Source organism: Rhipicephalus sanguineus, chromosome 1 (assembly GCF_013339695.2).
Source record: "Rhipicephalus sanguineus isolate Rsan-2018 chromosome 1, BIME_Rsan_1.4, whole genome shotgun sequence".
Lineage (NCBI taxonomy): Eukaryota > Metazoa > Arthropoda > Arachnida > Ixodida > Ixodidae > Rhipicephalus > Rhipicephalus sanguineus.
In genome coordinates this window covers 214,403,081-214,428,062 of record NC_051176.1, presented here as the reverse complement: position 1 = coordinate 214,428,062, position 24,982 = coordinate 214,403,081, and the positions used below count along the sequence as shown (strand labels likewise).

At 45.9% G+C, this 24,982-nt stretch overlaps 2 protein-coding genes across 3 annotated transcripts in view; both read right to left on the bottom strand.

The window, feature by feature from the left end:
• The window catches only part of LOC119407282 (sorting nexin-16), a 29,870-nt gene extending 14,570 nt beyond the window's left edge, over positions 1-15,300 (bottom strand). The window contains exons 1-4 of one of the 2 annotated variants that reach the window (XM_037674179.2): positions 14,862-15,300; positions 13,443-13,757; positions 11,913-12,002; positions 6,074-6,222 (exon numbers count right to left, since the gene is read on the bottom strand). In XM_037674179.2, coding sequence (XP_037530107.1) covers positions 6,074-6,222; positions 11,913-12,002; positions 13,443-13,736 — 533 coding nt within the window. In that variant the 5' untranslated portion in view covers positions 13,737-13,757; positions 14,862-15,300. The remainder of the gene's footprint in view (positions 1-6,073; positions 6,223-11,912; positions 12,003-13,442; positions 13,758-14,861) is intronic. The other variant, XM_037674189.2, reaches the window with a different exon arrangement.
• Positions 15,301-15,709: 409 nt separating this feature from the next.
• Positions 15,710-16,558, bottom strand: LOC119407294 (uncharacterized). Its single transcript, XM_037674197.2, has one exon. The coding sequence runs from the start codon at positions 16,541-16,543 to the stop codon at positions 15,956-15,958; it is 588 nt and encodes a 195-aa protein (XP_037530125.1). The 5' UTR covers positions 16,544-16,558; the 3' UTR covers positions 15,710-15,955.
• Positions 16,559-24,982: the final 8,424 nt, after the last annotated feature.

Below are 24,982 nucleotides of genomic sequence, written 5' to 3'. Positions count from 1 at the left end.
CGCTCTGACAGAAAGTTCGACAAAATGCCGCATGCGTGTGATATTGCCGGATGCCCGAATGTTGCACAACGCCAGTGCTGCAGCAAGGAAACTGGTGTGTCTTTTCACTGGGTGCCGCGGAATGAACCCTTACGCTCGAAGTGGCTTAGCGTCATGCCATTGCGCCAGTGTGCTAAACAGTCAAAACCTCTGCGTGTGTGCTCGCTGCACTTTCGTACTGAGGATTACGAGACCAACCGCAACTTGGTGAAGGCTTTGAATGTGCCCATCCGAGCAAGTCTTTGCCGCAGCGCCGTTGTTGCTACTGTGGGTCCCGCTATACTTCCGCTCGGCTGCTACTAGTGTCGGCGGCCGCGCAGTAAAAGCGGGCAACGTTGGGCACGGCAGCAGTGACGTATGAAAGTCGTATTTTCAGGCGGGAGATTTAAAGCGCGCTAACACGATGCGGACCACTAAAAACGTGATTTTATTTCAAAATAAGCACTTCCTTGGCACAAAAGCAGCACTACGAGGTTTCTGGACCGCTATTTCAACAATCAACGTCGACTTAATATTTGCCTTTAGTGTCCCTTTAAATACAATCGTCTGAAGAATTAATTTCAGCAATAAAAAAATTACACATTTTTGGACTGGATTTCACGAAAAAATTCGACCCTCAAAGGGTTAATAAATTTTCATGCATAGACAGTAACAGGTATATAACTAAAATCAATTCAAACAACCTTTGCTGCAGAGCACATAATGCAGTAGAACACTGTGTACCAGTGAATGCTGCCATGTGTCAAGACGCTTTTGTGCGCATAGCATTATGTACTGCAGGGAAAGTTGCTTGCAGGATTTGTAGTAACTGCACCATACTGAGTTAAAATTTCATCTGCACACATTACCGTTTTTCTAGGGCAAGATACCATACATGAGTATGACAAATTCTTGAACAAGGGATGCCGCTAGAGCCAACGTTTTGACAAGCTGTCGTGTCTTCTTTAAGGTGGCAACTTGAAGACAGGACTACTTGTTGAAACATTGGTTCCAGCAACACCCCTTGTTCAAGAATTTCTCATCTCTTTAAAGGGGTAGTGACAAAAAATTTCGTGGGCGAGGTAGCCTGTGGGATTGATTCCCATGAACATGCATATGTCATCTGCAAAATATCAACAACGAATATGGCTTGGAAGCTATTCTATATGAATGTTGAAGTTTGCGTGCGCAATCCAGCACTATACGCCGCACCTTGTGGCATTGACACCCTTGAAAGTGACTCTACGGTGACCACTCCCACTTCCCCGACGTTACCACGTCGTGTCCACTACACCGAGTTATGATGACGTCATAGTCGCCATTTCTCTTTTGCCGTGGTTGTGCCAGCAGACTACTTTTCGGTGGCTGCTCGTGAGTCCGTGGCCGCGGCGCATGCATTGAAAGTTTTGTGTTTGGTGGCATAAAACACTTCCCATTTCCTGTTTCCACTTCCTGTTCAAAAGGACTTCTTGATGCGGACGGCGTGGAAGTGCATCACAGTTCTGTGTGCTGACATGGTAGAGCATTGCACACGCTAGGTGGTGATAGTTGCACCCGGCGGCTTGTCATATTTTTGAGCTCTCTCAAACCGAAACCAAGACTGGTCAGTAATGAGGAGCCTGTAATTAATTATCTGTCACGTGCTGCAGCAAACGATGTGCCATGTTATGACTGACAAGCCCTCAGCAACACACTGCAGCAAAAGAACGCGAGGCCAAAACTTTTGCATCAGTACCCCTTTAAGGTTCCATCTTCCCCTGAACTTCTGCCTTTTTTGGATCATACATGAGTATGACATTCAATTGCAAGCACAGTACAAAATGCACGATGGCACATTAGGAATCTTTTTATTGCCCTAATTTTAATGATTGTGGTTTATAAATGAACTCAAAAACACTGAGAATATGAGAAAATCTAAGCTCTTGCAGCTCTAACTTTCATACTTACACAGCATTAAGGCCAGGCAATACTTGGGTGGTACTGCCACCTCTCGGGAGTTGCAAAACCTTTATGCACTGCTTGATTATCCAAACAAAAAAGGAAGGTCTTCTATCTTACAGTGCAATACTGAGCAGTTGAGATCCTTGAGCAGAAGGACAGCACTCAGCACTGATATATCAAAGCACACATTGCCTGCTCTTTTTGAAGACTTGAAAGAAGATTTTTTTATTTCTTGCATGCTCAGATACTTCTACTACTGAGTGTGTGTGTGTCTGCTTGCTTTATTGGTAGACATTTGCAGATTTAGTTCATTGCTCAGTGCTTGTATGTATGGTGCAGTATTGCATGGGCCAAATGCTGCATGCTGCTCTAGAAATAATCCAAGATTACAAAATACTTGCGGGGTGCCACTCAAGCCATAGGCACCCTGATGCCGATGCTCTGCCACGCTGTCCAGTGTGAATGAAAGCTGCCTCTTCTACACTTTCGAAAAGATGAAGCCCTCAGTTCGATACCTCTATACCCTCATGCTGGACACTTCTCTTCTTGATCTACTCTCTGCGTCACTTGCGTTTTCTATCTCCCATTCCCTGTGATACCAATTCCCTGGACGAAGTATTATATATATATATATATAATGATGAACGCTGTGAACACAACGTAATCTGTCTGAAATAAATCCTTCTACCAAACTACCACAGTATATCATACTCATGCGCTGGCCATATTTTCCGGAAGCGCGTGTGCTACTCTCGGGGGCAATGCACAGATTTCCTTGCTACCGCGGGAATACTGCGGGAAATCATTACTAAACATTGTGCGACGCCAACCTGTAAGCCTTCAATGGCAAAAATGGAGTGCTACAAACCTCTTTTGACAGCATGCTTCCTTTGTCTGGCCGAAAAGCCAGGGTACTGGAGCATGCACATATATTTCTTAACTGTGTGTGCTACTGTAACACGCAGCAACAAGAGGCATCAACATGTATGCAAAACGTGCTCAGTCTCCGATCACTCACCTTGAAAGCAGCACGCTTCCCAACGATGTGGCGAGCGTGCATTTCCGTAGCAGACAATGCGCTTCAACAATACGCCCTTTGAGCGTTTGCGCCTGTGCGAACTGCTGCCAGTGTGTGACTGCAGCGCTTGCTGCATCGTGATGCTATACACTATGAGATTTCGCCTAAGTGTGAAACAGCCTGTACATCTCTACCGTATGTTTTTGATTTCACAGGAGTGCCAGGCAGCACGTTGGTTAGCATTCGGTCAAGGAACGCAGCCGCAGAAGTAGCAAACGTAGGCACTTGCATGCAGAGCATCCTAGAGTCCGAGTGTCGTTTCACTGATCATGGCATAGTCCCTGCTGTTCATAAGCTTGTGGCGACACAATCTGCGCAGCCACCACGCAGCCTACACCTCGCTATCATTTCGCTCGGCGTGACACGGCTGCACGATGCGCACCACAATACGATAAGCCACAGCGCCGAGCAGAATCATCCGAGGCTTACGTCACCACTACTGGCTATATAACCCAAGCTACCAAGCTTGGTTGCCCCTTGTTTATCTAACAGCGAGCGCAGCATCGGCATGTTCGCCCCGCTGCTACTGACACGTTAATAAACGCTGTTTTGTTTCATGTTGGGATGCTACGTTCCTTCGGCACCGCATCCCACATCTGGATGCGATGCCGTAAAACTCGAGCACGGCGTCCCGCAGATCATCGTAAGGGCGAGGGCTCCACGCGAAATAGGTGAGGCTGCGTTTGAGGTCACGCGGAAGGTGGTACTCTAGTACCTCAAACATGAATGCCTGCAGCCAGATGCCGTTAAGCCGCAACGCCGCCGCGAATTCCTCAAACCAGGACTCGAGGTTGTATGTCCGGAACGGTGGCAGAGGCGGGTCGAACTGTGGCTGCCAGGCTTCAGCAGGCTTGAACATGGCTGCGGAGCTCGGTGGCAGCGGTGCAGCGCCGGTTGCGTGTTCGAAGGTCCGGGTCACCAGATGTGGGATGCGGTGCCGAAGGAACGTAGCATCCCAACATGAAACAAAACAGCGTTTATTAACGTGTCAGTAGCAGCGGGGCGAACATGCCGATGCTGCGCTCGCTGTTAGATAAACAAGGGGCAACCAAGCTTGGTAGCTTGGGTTATATAGCCAGTAGTGGTGACGTAAGCCTCGGATGATTCTGCTCGGCGCTGTGGCTTATCGTATTGTGGTGCGCATTGTGCAGCCGTGTCACGCCGAGCGAAATGATAGCGAGGTGTAGGCTGTGTGGTGGCTGCGCAGATTGTGTCGCCACAAGCTTATAGATTGCTTGCAATTGTCAATGTAACCCTTATGTGCACAACAGCATGTGTACACATTTCTGTGTTGCAAAGTGAGTAAGCGGCAAGAGGCTATGTGGGGCTGAATGAAATGGCCTCGAAAACAATTTTGAGACAAGAGTGTGCTTAGTGTCTATACACTTGCAACAGCTAAGAACACAATGGTCAGACAAGAGTGCTTACTGCGCATGCTCTGCAACATGGTGCTGAATGTTTTCTAGTTGGCACTCCTCTGAGGTTTGTGTCAGTCAATGTTCCCATGTGATAAGCCAACATCTGTGGGGGTGCTATCACCCCCTATAAAGTCGTTTTCGCCTCATGGTGCACACGTGTCGTAGTTAGCCCAGTTAGCTTTGCCGCCGAGTGAGAGATGTCGCTGTGGTCATGTGGCGGCACCAGTGGTGCCGCCTGGCAGTGAGCGAAGTTATGCGGGGCACATGAGGATGAGCTGTTTCTCTCTTTTGGGGTCTGGCAGTGCTCGTCGGCGGTCAGCTCTCACGCGGGGTCTGTGGGGGTGATACCGCGGCTCTGTCCACGAGCTCGTGCGGCAAGTCGAACGTCAGCGACGCCGCATTCTCGGTACAATGTATGTGTTATGTTGTTTGTGTGTTGTATCGGCATTATATTGGGTTATTTAGCACGTTACTTCAGTTATTTATAAGATTTGGCTGGCGAGCTCATCGTTATTGTAAAAGGTATTAATAAATGTCCAGTGTTCGTTGTACAACGGCGTGTACTGCGTCCATTTGTTCCGAAAGCAGCGCTGTTTAGACCCCACACATCTTAAACTAATAGCCTAACGAATAAGCTAATACAGCCTTAAACGTAATGCTAAGAGTCTGCAATGTTGCTTGTGCTGCTTGAAAGTGTTGGCCCTATGTAATCCTCCAATTAACCTCAGTAAGTGCATTGTGCTACAGTAACACATCACAAATTCAGAAAACTGGATCATTCAGGCTCATTAATGAAAGTGTAAATTGCCATCCACCAGTTGTGCAGCATAAATAGAGTCCATACAGATTTCTTGGAAGGAAGGCTTCCAGTTGGTGAAAAATCCATCTTTGTACGCGATTCAAACCAGAGACCAACATTTTTCAGGAGTGGTCACTCTACCATCTGAGCTAACTAGGAGGCTAGCAGATTGCAGCACAAGGACGAATTAATCGACAACTTCAAGCACAGGAACACAGAATGCGGCAAATCAGTCCTGCAGAAGCCCACGAGGTGAAGCAAGGTTTATAAAAGTGTAAATTGTGATCCACTTGTAGCACCTAGCTACAAAGGAAATTAACAGATATTTCCATACAGACAAGATAAAATTTTCGTTAACTTGAAGCGCTCTCCTTATGAAATCCGAATGTATTGTCTTTTGTAGCTTTGTGCTACAGAACACGTGGATGACAATTTACCTTTTTATGAAATTTGCTCCACCTTGCAGGCTTCTGTGAACTGTTTTCCAACATTCAGACTGATTATGCTATCTTAATAAAATAATGTATTATCTAATGGTGCCGAACACGGCGTGCACTGGTATAATTCAGACAATCCGTAACATACATAAAGCACAAATTTCTGTAAATGCGCGATACAAATGAGGCATGCCACCTTCCAATTCAGCTATTAAAATTACTGTGGATATTCCAAATAACAAGGCTTTACTGTACAGTGCAAAAGAACTTCTATGGCAAGTTGGTGTTTAATTGCCTCTTTATGACAAAAACAAGTATTTGCAGTAAATAACTGCAGCGACATTTTGAATGACGATAATTAAAGATACAGCAGCTCACTTACCTCTTGCTTATATCTCTGTGGCCCATAATATTTTTGACAAATGCCTGGAGGCCTAGTACACGGTCCTCAAGAAACATGGGATCAAAATTGTTTCCAAACCAGCGCTTGGGAGGCAAGCAGAGTTGCAGACCAGGGAATCGTGGTTTGAGCTTTGTAAGAGAAAATTATATATATAAAAAATTAATGTACAGTGCAGCCTAAATTAACACAGAAGAAGAGCATAGTTTTCCTTACAAAAGAGCGTGTCTTGTCAATTAGGCAAGAAAAAAAAAAGAAATATCGCATTATTTCTTACTACCATCATATAATCAAAAATAAATAAAAATGCTTATTTGAATATTGCCCCTGTGACTGCTTTTCTTTTTCTTTGTTATGGCATTTTTTAAGTTGCTACTCCCATGCTATCAGATGGAGATTACAATGGCTTGCTATATAAATGTCTTCCTACTACTTCGTTATTGAACATTTTGTTGGCAGTAAAGTAGAAGCTACAGCAGGTCACAGCTAAGCAGTGCAGCTGCACAAATGTACATTGTCCATCGACGACATAATGTTTGTTCTTGAGAGAGAACAATGCAGTCTCTAAATGCCCTGCCAACATGAGACTTTCTTTTCGTCTTGACCAATTGAGTTGCACACATTCTAAATGAATTCCTTCTGCTTACCATGAAGAAAGTTTATTGTTGTGGGTTGCACCTGTGGCAGACAGTGAGGGAGTTCAGGCATTTTAAATGCTGTTACACTGATGACTGTTCTTACGCAAGGAACTCGCCTTCCAGGGATATTAAAGTCCTTTAGCTTGTACGTATACTTCTTTACGTTACCGTGTTACCGCATGCGCGAACCTTTGTGCAACGTAAACTACTCGCCGGAGAGGCTTTACGTTTACGGCCCTATCTCGCAAATCCACCTTCGTTCGTGGCTACACGCGATATCCGCTCCGCGGAGACTCCAGCCGCCAAGTCAAAATAAGGTGAATTCGTGCGAGTGCCACTTACGATTACCTTATTTCACCCGGATTACCGAGGCTAGAAACACCTAGAATACCGAATCCGTAAACGTTAGGGGCCTAACAGAGCCGTATATTCCCTTTGGGAGAGTTCGGCGCTCTTTTGATCTCGCCGCCAGTCTGGCAACAGCGCGCTTCCGCGCCGCCGACGCCATTTCGTGCCGAGGTTTCTCGTGATGCTGTACCCGTGACGTCCCTGTCGGCATTTATGCTTCCTCTGTGACCGACCTGGTGTGTCTTTGCTGCTGATCGTGCACGTGTCGGCTGCGTGGAACATCGTGGACCTGCACGGACGTCGCAATGGGGGCTTGCAGCGCGGTCGCTGAAGAAAGGGTTCGCCAGAGACGGAGCGTTGCGGGCGCACGCCAACGCGAGCTTACAGTGCCGCGGCACAAAATGGCGGACAGCGCCGCGCCGCCGCTAAATTTGGATGGTTGTTGGCTCCGCCCCTCCGCCGAACTCTCCGAAGGAATATACGGCTCTGGGGCCTAAGGGCCCTGACAGGCTGGATAGGTGGCGCCATCTAGCGGGGACAAGGTGAACCAGGCAAGCACAAAACTGTTACGGCAGAAACATCGTGCATTCTACTTCCAGTGTAAATGCCTTGCAGTGGCATAATTACGAATGAGTTGCCTTTTTAATAATTTTTTTCTCTCAAAAACACAAGGCGAAAACAAACGTGTCCATGACTGTGGTTGCACGAAGCGTCACAAGATGTCGACACCATCGTCCGGTAACCCGGTATTGCTACATTCCTTTGGCATATACTGAGATACTGCACATGCTAAAAACCTCTCATGATTTTGCTGCAGTGTAATTCAATATTATCTAAATTAAATGTAGTTTAAATTCAGTTATCACCATTTAGTGGTTTGCGCGAACGTAAAGGTATACACTTACGTACGTACGTAAACGTTTACGCATGACATGCTAAAACTTTTCTAAAAGATGCGTTCCGGTAACACGGTGAACGCAATCCGGTAATCTGGTAACATGGTAACGTTAAAAAGTATACGTACAAGCTAAAAGTCCCTAATATTACAATTCCAGTGATGCTACCGAGGACTTCTGATTTGGAGCGATTTTTGGAGCAGCAAAATTTCCGTTTTGGAGCACTTTGGAGCAGCGCATGAGCTAACATTTTCCCGCGTGCGGGCCTGCCGTCGATTGCTCATCAAACAGAGAGGAAACGCGCCGCCCGTCTTTCGTAAGGAGCATGAAAGGACGCCAGAGGAGCGGGGAGGGGATCGCATCTTTCGAAGGGCGCAGTCGCTTGCGCGCGCGCCATCTCGAGGCATCAGGAGGCGGCTCGTAAACTTGCTGTACTCTCAACGCTTACTTCGTGTTTAGAGAACTCAGAGCAAGAAAACGCTTCGGTTCCTGGAGTGGGCCATATCCCCTTAAACCAGTGTTTTGTTGAGTTACGCGAGATCGAATCCAAAAGGGTTAGCTGCTAGCCTTACTTCGTTTAACAATACAATTTGTTGCTATCGCATTCATTGCTTCGCCCTTAAGCGAAACTGAGTTTTTTTACCCGTCAGCTATTGACCCCCGAAAGCGAGGGGCGGACATGTAACATGTGGTAGCCACTTCACTGTGGGCCGTCAGCGACGGGCCCGCTACTGACAGCTGCGCATTTGCGGCTGCTCCGACCAGGATATATGCTTTTATTAATGAGATGAGATTTTTAAAAAGCAAGCAAAAAATTCGAATTGGAACCCTAGCACGTGAGCTAGAAAGGGCAGGGCCTTTTAGGGGGTATTTACCGCAGAGTGATTAAACTCGGACGTGCTGGTATAAGCAATTACGAAAAAGCTCTTCCGAATGAAGATCCATGGATAAAGTATATCCTAGGAAAAGTGTGAACGCGTTTCCACCGTTAGCGTGCTCTTCCATAAACGTGAAGCAAGGAAAATTCGATATTGTTCCATATATATATACTGCTAGCGATCCCAGATTTCATTCCGCGATGTCCGGAAACAGAAGTGACAGACATTTTAGCAGCACACATGTAGTTTTTACTGAACATTGCTTTCCTTACGTGCCGTGCGATGCTTGAAACGAGCTATCAGCAGCATTTCTAGAACAGACGACGTCTGCCGATGAATCGCCGTCGCACTTTCTCGCTACCGAGAGGCCTAGACGTCACGAGCCTCTGCGGAGAGCGCGTTTGGCTGTCGAGCCGACTTGCAGAACAGAAGCTGCGTCAGCACCGTGCATGGCATCGTGGCTTATTCGGGACACACGCGCGAGCGCTATTTATTCAGTGGAATAATTCTTGATCCACGGTTGCGACTTTGGCAGCCCCAAGATCAAGCTACACATGTTCTGACGCGCCGGCCGTGCGATTGCCGGTGATAGACGCCCCCAAACTCGAGACTTTGGCGCAGTGTGGCGCAATTTTCGTCGATATTATCAGGATGGCACAGTAAATACAATTTGGCGCACTTTGGCGCAGTTGGCGCAGGAGTGGAATCACTGCAATTCCATAAGCTTGCAACTACTACTGCCTACCATGTGGATGGTGTGGCAGCAGACTATTAGTTCACTTTTGCCAGGTGGACGCTTGCTTGTGACTGCCCAGTGCACACCAAGTGAGACAGGGCTTTATCATGACTGTAAACCATTGTATTCAAACCTTTAGTCCTGATCAACGGCATCCATTGGGGTTTTCTTTTATGCGGCACATGCGCACTACTTGAGTCAGCAAAGCGTTTGAAACTAGTGTGGCATCAATACACAGCATAGAGCAAGCACAGATGCAGCTTTTAGGGGCGAAGCTCCTCTTAGTCTGACCTTGTCCCGCGTAAGGCGTAACCGACAGTATCTCCCGAACAGTATAATAGATCTGTGTTAGCAACAACTTGTAGGTTTGGGCGAGTCGGTTCATGATGCGAAAACTAGAAGCAGCGCGAAAAAAACGATGACAAAAATAGGAACACACGCAACAGGACTAGCGCATGCACATTGCTTACCGCCTTCAGACCAATGGTGCCATGTTGTGCTTTCATTGCACCCTTGACAACGTCCCATCACTCCAACTGCGATTCAGTTCTCCCATCTGTCCCCCATGTCACCTACACCAGTCACCTATACTGTTACTCAAGCCACTGCCAATTTCTTGCCCTTCTACCTCTTTTACAGCCATCATCCTCTGTACACAACTGATACCATTCTGCCCTAGCAACCAGACCAATCCCTGTGCCTGCCAATCTTGGATGCCACCAACATGCAGAACAATGCCACCAGCTGGCCTGTAGATTCACTCTGTATGACCACCAACCACCAAAAAGCAACGCAGAATACCCGCAACTAAAATGCCATTTTTGAGCCAAGAACACTGACGTGGCTGCACCACACACTACACCACACACTGCATCAGGGCTCACTTCAAGGCTTCCTCCAAAGTAAGATGAACCATATCATATTCTGAACTGTCTCCCATCAACCATCTTAGTGAGCCGTTCACACCACCATCTGAAATGCAATGTCTCAACTACCAAGTAGTCAATGTCCTGCGGCTCAAGCTGTAACATCATGACTCTGCTGTCCCTCCATTAGACAAAGTGACCAGGACGGCTCCTCTTTTTTTCCCATAAGCCATTGCAGCAAAAACAAAAAATTCTTGTGCAAAGGCAAGGGTATGGAGAACACGCAGCATAGGCTCAAGCTTGGAGAGTGTGATCAGAGCATCACTTGACCTGCCATTTATATAACATAATTTTAACCATTTTAGCGCACCTGCAGCACTAGCAATGGTAACAACCTTTCAATAACACGTCAGTAAATGATGTAGGCCCCTAGTGATTAGTGGATATAACACAGATACCAGAACACGAGCTTTTCGACATGCAGCTGCCCTATGTCAGAGAGCATGCCAAGGTGTAAAGCTGGCCTTCATTTTTCTGGTTTCAGCATCGCTTCCAGTGAGCGGTAATGGCACTTTATTTTCTTACATTTGGCCAATTAAACATACATTTCTGGGAGCTCTTCATCACATACCTGGTTGTACTTCAATAGCAGAATTCTGCAAGGAAAATAAACTTTTCATATAACCTAAAATCTCATAAGAATTGGCCTTTGAATCCACAAATCCCAGTGTGTCTCCAAATACCTTTAGTTTAATACCAGAAAATTCCAATTCAGAACAAGAAACTTAATGCAAACCAAAATCACATATCTGTACACTGGACTGAAGTTCCAAGGGTGCATAGTACCACAGAAATATTCCTAATACTAATTAATGCTTTATTTACTCAGTCTTGTGTTTTTGTACAAATTTACTTTTCATGGCTAGAATTAAACGTGAACTATTTGTTAATCACCTATTCCACCATAAATGCATTTTGAGTGACAACAGCAGCTTGCTGCTCAATTTCTGCCATGCTGCCACGCAAATGACCAGAGAACGTAAAAACAAACTAGAGAAAGCCTGTACAGCAGCTGACGATTGGTTCAGGAATAGACTTTGCAAAAAATTTCAAAGCCACTCCATGAGGCACCAGGTTAAGCGCTTGTATGTCATGTGCCATTAAGCAATGGTGATGTCTCAATAAGTGGTGATTCTTGAGCCAAGAAAATTTCTACAAAGACCTCTTCTATGCAGCTTGACAAGTCTGGTAATTTGTGCAATGGTTTTGAAGCAGTTGACAAAGAGTATACTTCCACATTGAATGAAGAAGAAAGTGTTTGACGTGTGCAGTATGTGCGCTGGCATGCATTTGAAATGCACACCAACGCATATCTCTCACAGCCATCTATACAGTATTATAATTATTTCTGTGTCTTGTAGAAGAAAGCTCATCAACCAATACTGGCATGGTAGCTTACCTTTTTGCTCAGCCTTGCAAAATCAGTGTACCGCCTGAAGACAAACCAGTAGCGGCCAGTTTCAACATGCTCCACTCTGATCTTGAACACCTGAACATACATCACACTGGGTTTGCTTAATGTACAACAAATCAAACTATGTTGCCAACACACAAAGTTTTTCAGTTAACCTGCCAAATATAGCAGTCCAGAACAAGCAGACTTCTGCTGAGAATGGGGGCCGCCATGCATATATTGGGTGTCCCAGCTAACATTAGCCGAGGTGTTTGTTTTATTTTTAGCTATTATCAAATTAGCCAAATCACTAATTACTGTAGATTTCTCATAACCATACATTGTACAAGTTTTTGCTTGTCTTTTCTTCAAGCTTGTGTAAACTTAGCCACGGCATCCCATGTAAAGGGAGCCAAGTAATCCATTAACTATTAAGAAATGGATAAGTAGATTCTGCTAAATGTTACACTACACTAATGCAAAAGCATATCAAAACAGCCTGCTTAGGAAACACCGCACAGAATAGGGCAGAGAGAACTGATGTGCTGCAGACATGCTATTGTCACTTGCCCACAGCACAATCTGATATGAAAAATACCGTGACTAATTCATTTTTACATCATTACAGTAAAAGCACTAAAAAGATGCACAGAAGGTGTTAATGCACAAATAAATCTCAAAGTGAGCAGTATTAAACTGGCACCCTGAAAAACTTGGAGGACGCTTGGGCTTCGCCTTCAAGAGTAGACCACAATAGTGTAATCGGGCCCCGTTCACATCGTCTTCTCATTAGCTAGCCAGGCTTCATTTCTTGGTGGCGACCTTAACCGTACTTTGAGGAAACTAATTTCTGAAAATGTAAAATTGGCTGTTTTAAACAATCCTAGAATGCCTAGTGCAAGTACAGTTGCGTAAGTGCCCACTACGCCATAATTCATCATTTAGTGAAGTACCCACTATACAATTGAAATGGAATACGCACACCCATGCAGCTGCACACTTTGTTGATGCTGTTGCCGACTATTAATTATGCCTGCGCAGTTTGTAATGGGTGGGCCCTTAAACCACCAACTTGTTGCACAATTCAAATGGTCTGATGCCTGGTGCAATTCTACGCTTCTGCCATGCGATATTACATGTGTTAACGAGACTCTTCACACTACATGACACCTGTATATGGTTCTTTTTTCCCAAAACAGTTTCGAGCAGTGGCGTGGCTCGGTGGTAGAATACCTGCTCGCTACACAAAAGTCCTGGGTTAGTTTTGAGCTCAGACCCACAATTTTATGATTTGTATCAATCGTGATTTCTTGCTCACTACCTATGAGGTAGTGAGCAAGAAATCAAGATTGATACAAACACCATAATTTCTGCAAAACGAGCTGTTTATCGCTATCATGTTAAAAAGCACTATGACGAGTGCCCATTTGTTCTTCACTAGTAGTACTTAGTGCTCCATGATTCACATAACCAAAATGGATGTGTAAACTTGCATAGAATGAAGAGGAACTACATGAACAGTGAGGGTGAACTTACTGTAAACCTTGCACGTTCTTCCATGACTTCGTAGCCGATAATGGGAGTATTGTACTCGGGGATGACAACTATGCCTTCTTCTTCAATGTCGCAGCAGTGGCCATTGGAAACATCACCAGAGTCACTGCTCACACTACTCAGAGATTCTCTATCTTGTTTTGATATAGGGTAACGTGACATCTCATGCGCTGCTCCTTGAGGGGGCACTGGCTCACTTTTTGATGTAGCACAGTTGTCACTGTCTAAGCCATCAGCTGCGGCAGATTGTTGGGCAGTTTCTGCTTCACTCGACATCTTTGGATAGAGAAAGTCACCCTAGGATTCAAAAGAAGATAATAAAAACAACTGCAGCAGCATATATGTGTGTGTGTGTGTGTGTGTGTGCACAAATATATATTTTTTAATTCAGTCTTTATGCACTTGACACTGGCCAATGACTTCCCACAGTACTTGAGCAGATAAAGTGACACAGCATAGCAGTAGCGAATATGCTTCTCTGCCACAAGCTTGCAGTGCATGACCATGTGAGTGAGTACAGTGCATATTTATATTTAAAAAAAAAAAAACATGAAACGTCAGTTACGCCATAAACGCTCCTGGACACCGTATGCGACACGTGCAACATATTTGGGGGTACAGCAGTTGACAGCATGCGCTACGTTAAACGCACTACGTCAATGCGCTACGTTAGAGAATACGTGGTTCTGTATTACGTATTCTTCACTGCCCTGCCCTCAACGAATTGTTGCAGAAACAAAAGGCATGCATAAATCATAGACACACAGCGACACGATCGTCACCAGAAACTCCTTTAGCGAACAAATCGCGCAAGAATCGTTGACGGAAAAGGGCGAGCACTCCAGAGACAATGGTGCAAGCTACACATAACGGGAACAGTAGATCGCTGGATTGTTCAGCACAATATCCAACTCATGCATGTACAGATTTCTTCCCCATTGTACTATTTCGCAAGGAATGGTTCAATTTCAAAAGCTCTAACATTGGCTAAGTTACAGACCAGTGAATGCCGCAGTGAATGCGCTTTTTTGTTGATTGTTTTAATCCGTAACGCTGACAACCTGAACCCGCGAGTAGAAAGCACCTACAGAAGACGCAATCCATCTTTCTCTTTATGGTGGCACTTGCAGGTACCGGTATAAAAACTTGCCAAGCGTTCTGTTATGCATATCCTCCACCCACCATTTTATTTTCTTTTTTTTTTCTGGAGGGGGAGGTAACCTTGAATCCCATTTATAAGACTTAAATGTGGAAGACACCGGAACGAAAGATGCATAGATACAAAAAGGCTGCAGCTATCAAAAACAACACACTTAAAAGAGAGCACATATGATTCCATAAAGAGAACGAAACGTGAACCTGTAGTGCAGAAACAAGTAAATATGCAACCAAACTACTTACCCCAAACAAACGAGAGAACCAGGCGCTTGACACAAGTATTTCGTACTGATCATGAAACTAACCAAATAGGCTTCAAATAGGTAACGCCATGACTAGCAGTTCTTGTTGTCTACATCCAGCGCAAAGCACATTTTGGAACCTAGTTTCGCAATAGCAGGCAGCGGCAGACGTAGCAAGACGCACCAGCCAAAACACTGAATAGGCCTAACGCACAGCAACGGAGGGAAGTGAAATGACGCAAGGAGATTCGCCAAACCAGTCACGTGACATTGTGGCAAAATGTTGAGATTGGTTGGAAGCGTTTGTATGCCAGAAAAATAAACAAGAACGCCAGCCGTCTGCTCCATTTAATTTATATTAATCATTCTACCTACGTTTTTGACCATATGTTAAAAATCCAACCTGGCGATCAAATTTCAACCGATTTAGAAGGAAGTAGTGGTGGTTGTGGGTAGCGAGCGACGTATGCACGGCAATGGACTACAAGTTTGCACGGAAAGGAAATACCGCTTGGCAGTGATTTCAACACCAACTGCTGTTTTACAGCAGCAAAATCTGTACACTGTATCGGTCTGTGACGAGACAGCACTTTAAGGGCAAAATCTATGGCAAAGCCTTGCGTTTCACTGCGGCGTCCCGGCGGTGTCTAGTCGCGATTGCAGCACCGCACCACCGCGTCCTTCCCGTTCAACCGACTCTCCTCAAAATGGAATTTTCCGGTATGGACGCTGTAGGCATCGCAGAGCCTACTTTAAGGCAAATGACGCGGCGTACGTGCCACACATCTGGCCCAAGGATCAACGAAACGGGCCGACACACACAATGTCAAACACACTTTACACGGAGAACACGGAACCAAGTCCCGATTTATTTGAGACACGAGGCCTTACCCGATCGCACAGCACACGCGGGGACCAAACAACTCGAAAGCCTGTCGCTTATAGACGAACAGGGGCTGAGGAACGCACTGAGACGCGCACATGGGTAAAACGTTTTGAGCCAGCCGGCCACACGCGTTCAGCGTTTGTCATGATGGGCAGGAAGAAATTGCTAAAGTCCGTGATGTGATGCAAAACTTGCATTTTTATGCGAACCTAAAATGAAAACGAGTCCCTCGACGAGCTGTCTAAAGAGTGAGGAGTCTTTTTCTTGCCCACCACGTTTCCCTGGAGCCTCCGCACGGCTTCTTGTATGAGCGTTCCCTGCTGAAGGAGTTCCTGCAAAAGTTCGTAGGGGTCCTTGTCGGGATCCTCCGGCTGGTGGTGATGGCCGGCAGCGCAGGTCTTCCGTGTTCCATCTTTCGCCACGGCAGACAACGCGCCACTGCTTTCCGACCGACGAGGCACAAAATACGGGGAGTACCGGGGATGACGCTGTTGACCACAAACGTGGCACGGCTGTTGGTGCGACTTGAGTTTGAGGTTCTCTTTGATGGCCGACGCCAGGTCTTCTTCGACATCGGCCGCTTTGCCCATCACATTTGACCCCTCCGGCGAGACGACACTCTCCACAACGAGGATGTTTCCATTCCTTGGCATGGTACGTGCTCGCTGCGACTCGTCCACGGTCCTAGGCGAGGCCTCAATGAAGCCGGAGAGCACAGCGAGCACACTTCGTGCTGGACGCACACAAACACGCTCAATCTTTGTTTTGGAACGAGGCCTGTGCACCTTGCGCCACATGAGCCACGGGCGCCTAAAGAAATAGTTCCCCCGTTGTAAGCTGCTATAAAAATGAGAGAAGGCTATCACAAGCATGATTTGTTAAAGAACATTACGCGTTGAAACAGTTTTACGTTGAGAAATATTGTAAATTTATATCCAAAGCGTGTTAAATAATGTAAATAAAACCCCTTCCCAAATACGGCGAAACGACACAATATGGGTGCGACATAAACAGAAGCCAGTGGTCGGCCATAGACGAAGATCCCAGCCGTAGCCTAATCACACCTTCCGCGCACCTGCATTTGGGGAATACCTGACGTCACACCGTTGTCACACTCGGAGGAACGCTGTCATAGCACCGTGTGATAAACACGGCACTGATGGATGTGCCGCGCTTACGCGTCTTGTGTGTATCGCTGTTTTCTGTTTTGTTTTCATATTTGTGCACGGTAGAGCGGTACATAGGTTGAATCATGGAACTAATGCAAGGGTGTACCGGTGCCCGCGTTCGTCGTTGCAATAACGGTGGTTTCTCTTTTGTTTCTTACCAAATTTATGACATGCTGGTAGTTGATTACGGAATGCTCGAGTGATATTGAATTGAGCAAGTTATGACGACAAGACCAATTATTTTGTGTATGGCGTCGCAGAACGGTTCGCGTGAAGTGATTGAATGTGTTCTTTTTCAATTTGTCAACTGCGTGGAATAAGTGACGGCCTGATTTATTTTTATTTTGCTCTAAAGTGGGACAGGTGCATTGAATTTTTCGTTTACAGCACGTGCTGGTTCAGGACGAACGCATTTCGGTCATAAAGCTTTTATCAACGGCGTATGTTACTCTTTTTATGGCTCTCACATAAAACTGCAAATGACAAAGATGTAAGCACAAGACTGGCATGTTCTTTTTTCTCATATCGGTTGCGTTTTGGTGCGGGGACAGGCTTTCTTCTTTAGAACCAGCAGCGTTGCAGCACGAGTGCAAAAGCCCCTTGGTCAACTCAGGCTTTTAGTCTTTTAATTAGTTGGACCATAAAAGCAGTACAAACGAACGTTTTCAACCGACGTTGATTGGTACTGCTGCCGTTCCGTCACATGAGTGATTTTTTTAATTGTTGGTGCTTTATAATTAAAAAAATGTCTGTAATATTATTTGTGTAAAAGTAGGACATGAGGCTTTAGTCATCGTCAACTTTAGTTGTGGTAAAGCGAGCCTATCTCATTTAACAGTTCTGCAAGAACACCCTGTGCACTGTACTCACAGGCAGTTTTTTTAATAAAAAGTGAGTAGTACATAGAAAAGATAAAGAAGCCTTATGGTCAGAACATGTAATGCTGTACTTTATGCTATACATTTATAAAAAAAAAATGTGCATACCGCTGCACTTGAAGGGAAATTTGCTTTTCATTGCTGCATGCACAGCAGTGATGATTTTCTTTTCACTTGTATGCAACAAAATAAGCCTGATGCAGTAATATTTGTGGGTATTTGTCTGGACACTTTGTGGAGACAATAGTGGAACTTCATGTGTACTGCTGAAGTTGAAAAAAAAAAAAAAAAAACGCCCCAAGTGGCCATTGGAGCAGGCCTCGGTGCATGCGAGTATTTCTCTCTCTCTCTGTGTGTGTGTGTGTGGTGCCAAAAGTATGTCCCATTGACTCGAAGTAAAGTTCTCTGTATCAGTCAGCAGCAACAGTGGAACTGTTTTTTTGCAATCCCTTAGTGATGTATGCAGCTCTGACTTTTTTATCTCCTTTTTCTTTAAGTGTCTGTTCATTTCAAGAAAGTAATGAACTTCTTCAATTTAATGGCTTTACTAAACTGGACAAAGAGGTCTTAGATATGTCAGTCGAAGAAGACAGTTGTCTTTTTTTATTAAAATTTTACGGGTACTGGTAATTGTAATGGCTAACACGTTTCATTGTCACCAAGCATTTAGCAATGTGCTGTCTAGTCCCTGGTTGGGATAGATCTCTGTGCACTTGGCATTTGACCCCTCAGCTGCTAGTCGTCCATCTTGCCTTACTGTTACCCTGACTCGATGTTGAGGGAATTCTGCTGCTGAGCACTAGGCTACTGGTTCAGTTTCTGACACTGGCAGCAGCATCCCAATGGTGGCAAAAATAAATATGCTCGTTAACTTTGTTTGAGGTGTATTTTAGAGAATGCTGGGTGGTCGACATTACCACAGTGCCTTACGTTTTGGGGTCTCTACTAGCTTCTGTGTTGCTTTTGAACACAAAACTGGATGAATTGTTGGCATTACTTACTTATTCTCTTTTTGTTTTCTGAAAACAAAAACATATTTTTGTTAGGTACTGTAACGTCACAGCGAGTCCACATGAAGTTGCAGGATTGTACTCAGGGCTGTCCACAAATTAATTTTTACTGTGCACTTTTGAGTTTGCCCAATGCCCTTTTTTTTAAGTTTATTACAAACATAAAGCTTCATTGTTAAGTGAGTAGCTTTTACTAAAGAGAAAAATAAGCCGAGTTTTATTAGTAAGCTATGCTTATGCAATACAAGGAAAGGTACTCCAACTCTAAAAGGAGGCTTTACAACCCAGAGTAAAGGTGGAAAACAAAGTAAGGGTAGTGATGCCACCTTCTGCGCCAGCTTGCTGTGAAGTCACGAATATTGATCACCTCAGCTTGGGCCTAGTTAGTAGTAGTTTAGTTTAATTATTGGTAAAAGTGCTCATCATTATATTCAAAAACATGTAAAGACTGAGCTTAACAAGTTTCAAGAACATTTACTATGCCACAGCTGCCAAAGTACAAGAAAATAATTTGAAATCTATGACATGCTGGCATATCGGTGCTGGGGCTCATGCGTGAAATGAAAAAAAAAATGAAAGTATGGCTTTCATTATGGTTTTCTAGTGTAATCTGCCGCTATGAAATTAAGAAAAATTGAGTTTTGGGTGAATACAATAATTAGCCTAAACTGATGCAGTGCTCCACAGTGACCTACACCACTCAAGATTACGTTTTGAACATGGCAGTATATCTGAAAGTAACGGTGCAGGTGGGGCCTATTTACAGTCGTGAGCTTTATGACAGTGGGCATGGGTGTGCGTGCTATCTAGTAAAAGCAGAGCACTCTGTTGTGTGGCTGTCATGCTATCTCGTTTTGTATGTTTAGCAACCCCACCCCCACTTCTTGATAGCATTCAGTTGTGTTTCATTTGCTGCAGTACCTTTGTCACAGCATACAGAATAGTTGCATGTATGGATATGACACTTCTAACTCTCCAGTTACGTAGTGAAAGACAGTCTTTCTGCTGGGGAGCAGGCGCCAGCAGACGCGAGTGTGCTATCAGGGGGTGCATCCGCTACGCTTATTAGCTACAATAATGTGCCAACCACTGGCCAGAGTGCTCCACTTGTACCAGACAGCACATGCTCCTGTACTTAATGTCATAATGTGAGCATGGTGCTTTTGGGCTACTGTAACCACAGGCTCTTGTGTTAAGCTGTCTTGGTGTTCTCCCCGGTGGATATTACAGCGTATGCTTTTTTCTTTTACTTTTCTTATGCTGTATGCATTATTTATAAACATATCCACAAAAACTTTGATGTCAAATCTGCTTGAGCATTTGATTGCGTATTATCCTAGGATAAAATGTGAACGATACTGTGAGCAGCATAAGATAGAGTGTGGCTCTTGAGTGATTCTTTTCATGGCTATACTGTCAAGATTGTAGGCAATTCTAGCATTGATTTCTAAGCAAATTCTCCTTCATAATGAACTAGGAAAAATTTGGTTGATAATGGCTCTTAAAGGTGCTGCTGTTTCGCCGTTGACTTTCAATAATTGATGCAGATGCAGTATATCACAGTGCACTGTAGTGCTGATCCAGCAATGGAAGCAAGTACGTATAGTACTATAATGGCATAAGTGTAGCTTGCAAAGCACCAGAGGATGCCGGAAAGCCAGACCTGGGCTTGGTTGCCGGTGCATTGTCAGCCTGCTACATCACGGCTCAGTGGGCAATCATGCCTTGACACCTTCACGTTAACTGACATCTGCCGTCACCCCATTCCATTATCTTTATGCAGGACAGTGCAATGTCCATGCCAACTGTGTGATCTTTGCAGTAAGGAACATCACCATTTAAACCGAACTTGATAAGAATAGGTGCAGTGACCCTATACGTTGTCTTAGATGCCTGCCGTGTGTCAGCCATGAGCATGCATCTAGTCTTTATCTACTGTGAACACGCGCACCTATTCTTTACGTTCAGTTATTCTCTAATCCTGAAAATCGCATTTCCAGATGGACTCACTTTTTTTTTCCTGATTAGATGTTCTATGTTATCCTCCACAATTATCGAAATCACTCTCTGTAGTAAGATCCAGGGGCATAGCGAGGGTGTGGCACACAGTGTGTGACCCATTCACCCTCCTTCATAGAAAAAGCTGTTTACGATAGGACACCTAGCATAGAACAGCGCCAGACAACATCTGCCTTTTTAGCCCCCCCCCCCCCAACACCTCCACCCACTTCTTCCTTCCCAAAAGATGTTTAAATTCTGGCTACAGCACTGGTAAAATAACATTTTTTGCTATCTTGATACAAGAAAGCCAACCAAAACTCTGCCTCCACAAATGTTTCAAGCTCCTCCGCTGAGCTCCCCCACTGGAAGAACACCTCTGAAGCCTCCGTTCGTCCACTATCGTTTTCAACATTACGGCACAGAGAAATGCTTTGGAAACCTAGATGAAATTTCAGCTTTATGACAGCACACAGATTTGCACAGTGCTGGAATCTAAACGGTACACCTTCTGTAATGCAAATAGTATTAATGACTTTTTAATGCCTTGGCATAAGAAGCCTCATTGTGAGCAAAGAGCGTTGTCTGTGTGATGTATGCTATGCTGAGGCGTTCAATCAAAGTGGAACCCCTGCATTCCTTTTTTTTTTTTTGCTTTGATGTGGGTGCACTTATTAAATAGAAAATTACCATCCAGGCATTTTTATCATGTATGCCCTGCTTCTGCAGTGGAGATTATCTTTCGTGCCCACCACCAGGGGCATAGCCAGATTTTTTGGGGGGGCGGCGCGCTTTCGCACCTTGCCTTTTTATCGAAGCACATTTGAGCTTGCGCCGCTTGAATAGGTGTATTTATCGGGGTGGGGGTGGGGCTGCGGAGCTCTTGAGGACCTAAAGTGAGGGATCTAAGAGGGATATATTTCACCGAAATCAAAAGGCGGTGTGGGGGGGTGGTGCTGTCTGGCGACTCTGGTTACAATATGCTACGGCAAGCAGCCATTGTGGGCTGCCTTCTGCCACCTCCTCATCTTGAACAAAGACCTTAAGCACCGCACTTGATCCTCCGCACTAAAAAATTGGAGGGCAAATTATGGCATTTGCCCGGCCACCACAACTACTTCTGAAAGCGAACGTTGTCCGTTGCACACGTAGTCTAGTGCAGTAGTCAGACAAAATCAGGTCTGGTCGGGATGCATCTGCGAAAAAGGATACAGACTCGTGAAGTGCCTCCATTGCTCTGCCGGTGGTAAAACTGCGAAGAGTGAATATATATCAAAACGTTTATTGAGGAAAAAAAGAAAAGAAAAAAAAAGTGTTTAGGGAGCGGGTGGGTGGGGCCCCTATTCCAGGGCTCCACTGGCTTGAGCGGCCCGCCGCGCCTGGTCGAGGAGTGCTAGTTGCACCACCCGATCCCCGCTGGCGAGCAAAGTCTCCCACTGCTCCCTTCCGGAAATTTTGCCGGCTATTTGCGGCGAGTTAATTTCGGGTGGCCTGTTCTGGCAATCCCACGTTATGTGGGCGAGAGTGGGCCTGCCTCCGCACCACGGACAGCTATCGCTGTACATTGTGGGGTGAATGGCATGTTTCAAAGAAAGGTTCGGATATGTATGTGTTTGTATACGGCGCCAGTCGTAAGAGTCCCGCCCGGATAGATCAGGGTGGGGTGGACTGTACTGTCGTCGCTCAAGCCGTTGGTGCTCAAGGATGTCTCGCGGTAAGAAAGGGCTTTCGTCGGAGTGGTCGGCCGCTCGGTTGATAAAAGCACGAGCTGCGCCGTCCGCTCTCTCATTGCCATCGAGTCCTGCATGACCCGGGCACCAGATGATCGCATGGTCCTGCGTTAGGTCGGGTCCTAATAGGCGAATGGTGCTGTGTGGTAGTCTCCCGGTGAGAAAGAGTCTACATGCGACCTTGGAATCGGTAAGAATAAGTGATGATTGTCCCAGGATATCCTTAGTTTTAATAGCTAGCGCGATTGCTGAAGCTTCTGCGGTATTCGCGGACGCAGCTCGAGTAGTGGCGCATGTCAGAAGCCCTTGACTTGCGGCCGCTCCTACGACTGCAAGGGCGTACTTGTTGGTACCGCATCGGGCGACATCTGTGTACACCGTGTCAGGATTTGCCCCGAATTGCCGCTGTAACTTGCGAGCTCGAGCGCTTCTACGACCTTTGTGGTATTGTGGGCTCATGTTTTTGGGAATAGGGGCTACTAAGATCCTTTCACGTACCTGTTTAGCCATGGACTCCAGTTCTTCTCCCGCATACTGAGGACGAGATGGGTAACCTACACGACATAGCAAGTTTCTTCCAGGAGCGGTTAAGCTAAGCCTTTCGCGTTGAGAAATGAGCACTGCCGCGCGTAGCTCCTCATAATTATTGTGGATACCGAGGGCTTCTAGGCGTTCAGTGGATGTTCCGATAGGTAGGCCGAGAGCCGCTTTGTACGATGTTCGGATCAACGCATCTAGGGCCTTTAGATCTGTCTTATTGGGGTCCTGGAAAGGAAGACTATATGTCAGCCGACTGAGGACAAAAGCCTGAACAAGCCGGAGCGTCTCAGCTTCCTTGAAACCTTTTCGGTGATAGGTGACTCTATAAATCATACGGGAGATCTGCTTCACCGTTGTTCGGAGAGTTTTGATTGTGTGGTCCACTCGCTTGTTACTCTGAAGCCAGAGTCCGAGGACTCGCATTTTCTGGACCTCTCTTATCTGGTAGTCTCCTAGAAAGAGGTTGACCGGCTCGTGAATTCTACGGCCTCGGCCGCGGATTCTAATAAATTCAGATTTTTCGGGGGCACAGCTCATTCCGCTGCGGCGAGCGAAGTTTTCAACAGCGGTCACTGCGTCTTGTAGGATTTGTTCTTTTTGTCCTAAAGAGCCACTGGCGGCCCATAGGGTAACGTCGTCCGCATATAACGCATGCCCTAGCCCTGGAATGCCGTCGAGTGATTTGGCTAAGCGTCTCATGCCGATGTTAAAGAGAAGGGGGGAGAGTATCGCCCCCTGCGGTGTACCTTTATTGGGCATGTGGAAAGGATCTGAGCGCGTAGCGCCTATGCCTATTGTAGCAGTGCGAGCGGTCAGGAAAGAGCGGACGTAGTTATAGATTTTTTGCCCACAACCGATGTCAATTAGCTCAGATAAGATAAGCTCATGTGACATAGTGTCGAATGCGCTTTTCAAATCAAGAGCTACGACGAGATGTTCTGTACCAACCGTGGTATTGCAAAGGACCTCTTCCCGAAGGAGTAGGAAAACGTCCTGCGTTGATAAATGTTGACGAAATCCAAACATGTTAGTTGGAAAAAGGTTTCGATCTTCGATGTAAGACGTGAGACGTGTGTGAATCACCTTTTCAAATAATTTGCCAAGGCAGGATGTTAGTGATATTGGTCTGAGATTTTGTAGGGCGTGGGTTTTTCCTGGTTTCGGAATAAGGACGATTTTGGCTTCCTTCCAATGTTGTGGAACCACTCCTCTCTCCCATACCTGTTCATTAAAATACCGAGTAAGCTGTTCGATGTGTTCGTCGCTCAGGTTCCGGATCATAGCGTTTGTTAACTGATCAGGTCCGGGGGCAGTATTGCGCTTTGCTGCTTGGGCTGCAGCAAATAGTTCTGACCGGGTTATCGGTGCGTCGAGCGCTGCATGGTTTGAGGCGAGGAAAGACTCGGTATTTCTGCAACACATAAGGGAGCACGGCGCAGCGTCGTTGGGGGAAGTGAAAAGAAAAGGGCACCTTCTCGAGAAATTAGTGCCCACAACACCGAGCGTCACGCCGGGGGTACCTACTACCTCTCTCCCCATTTAGAAAAACTGGTGGATGCCCGGCGGCGCTGGGAATCGAAATCAGTAGCTCGCGCACTGAAGACAACAGGCAGCGCGCGCCGTGCCGGCGCCGACGGGATCCTCTCTCAGTACATTCCTTGCGCCGGGTGTCGGTTGCCCTTCGATTGTCTGTCTGCTGAGGCGTCGAATCAAAACTCGAAGCGGCCGAATCGCCCGTCCCGCTTGTCGCATTCCTTCTCGTGTAGTGCGAGCCTCCCTCGGCCTCCTCCTCTGCGTGCTGCAGCTTCCTTTGTGTTGAATACGTTCTCTGATTACGCGCGTTTTTTTTTTTTTTTGTTTCCCCTTTAAAAAACGTATTCATTCATCTTGTAGTGCGCCAAGTACAATTGA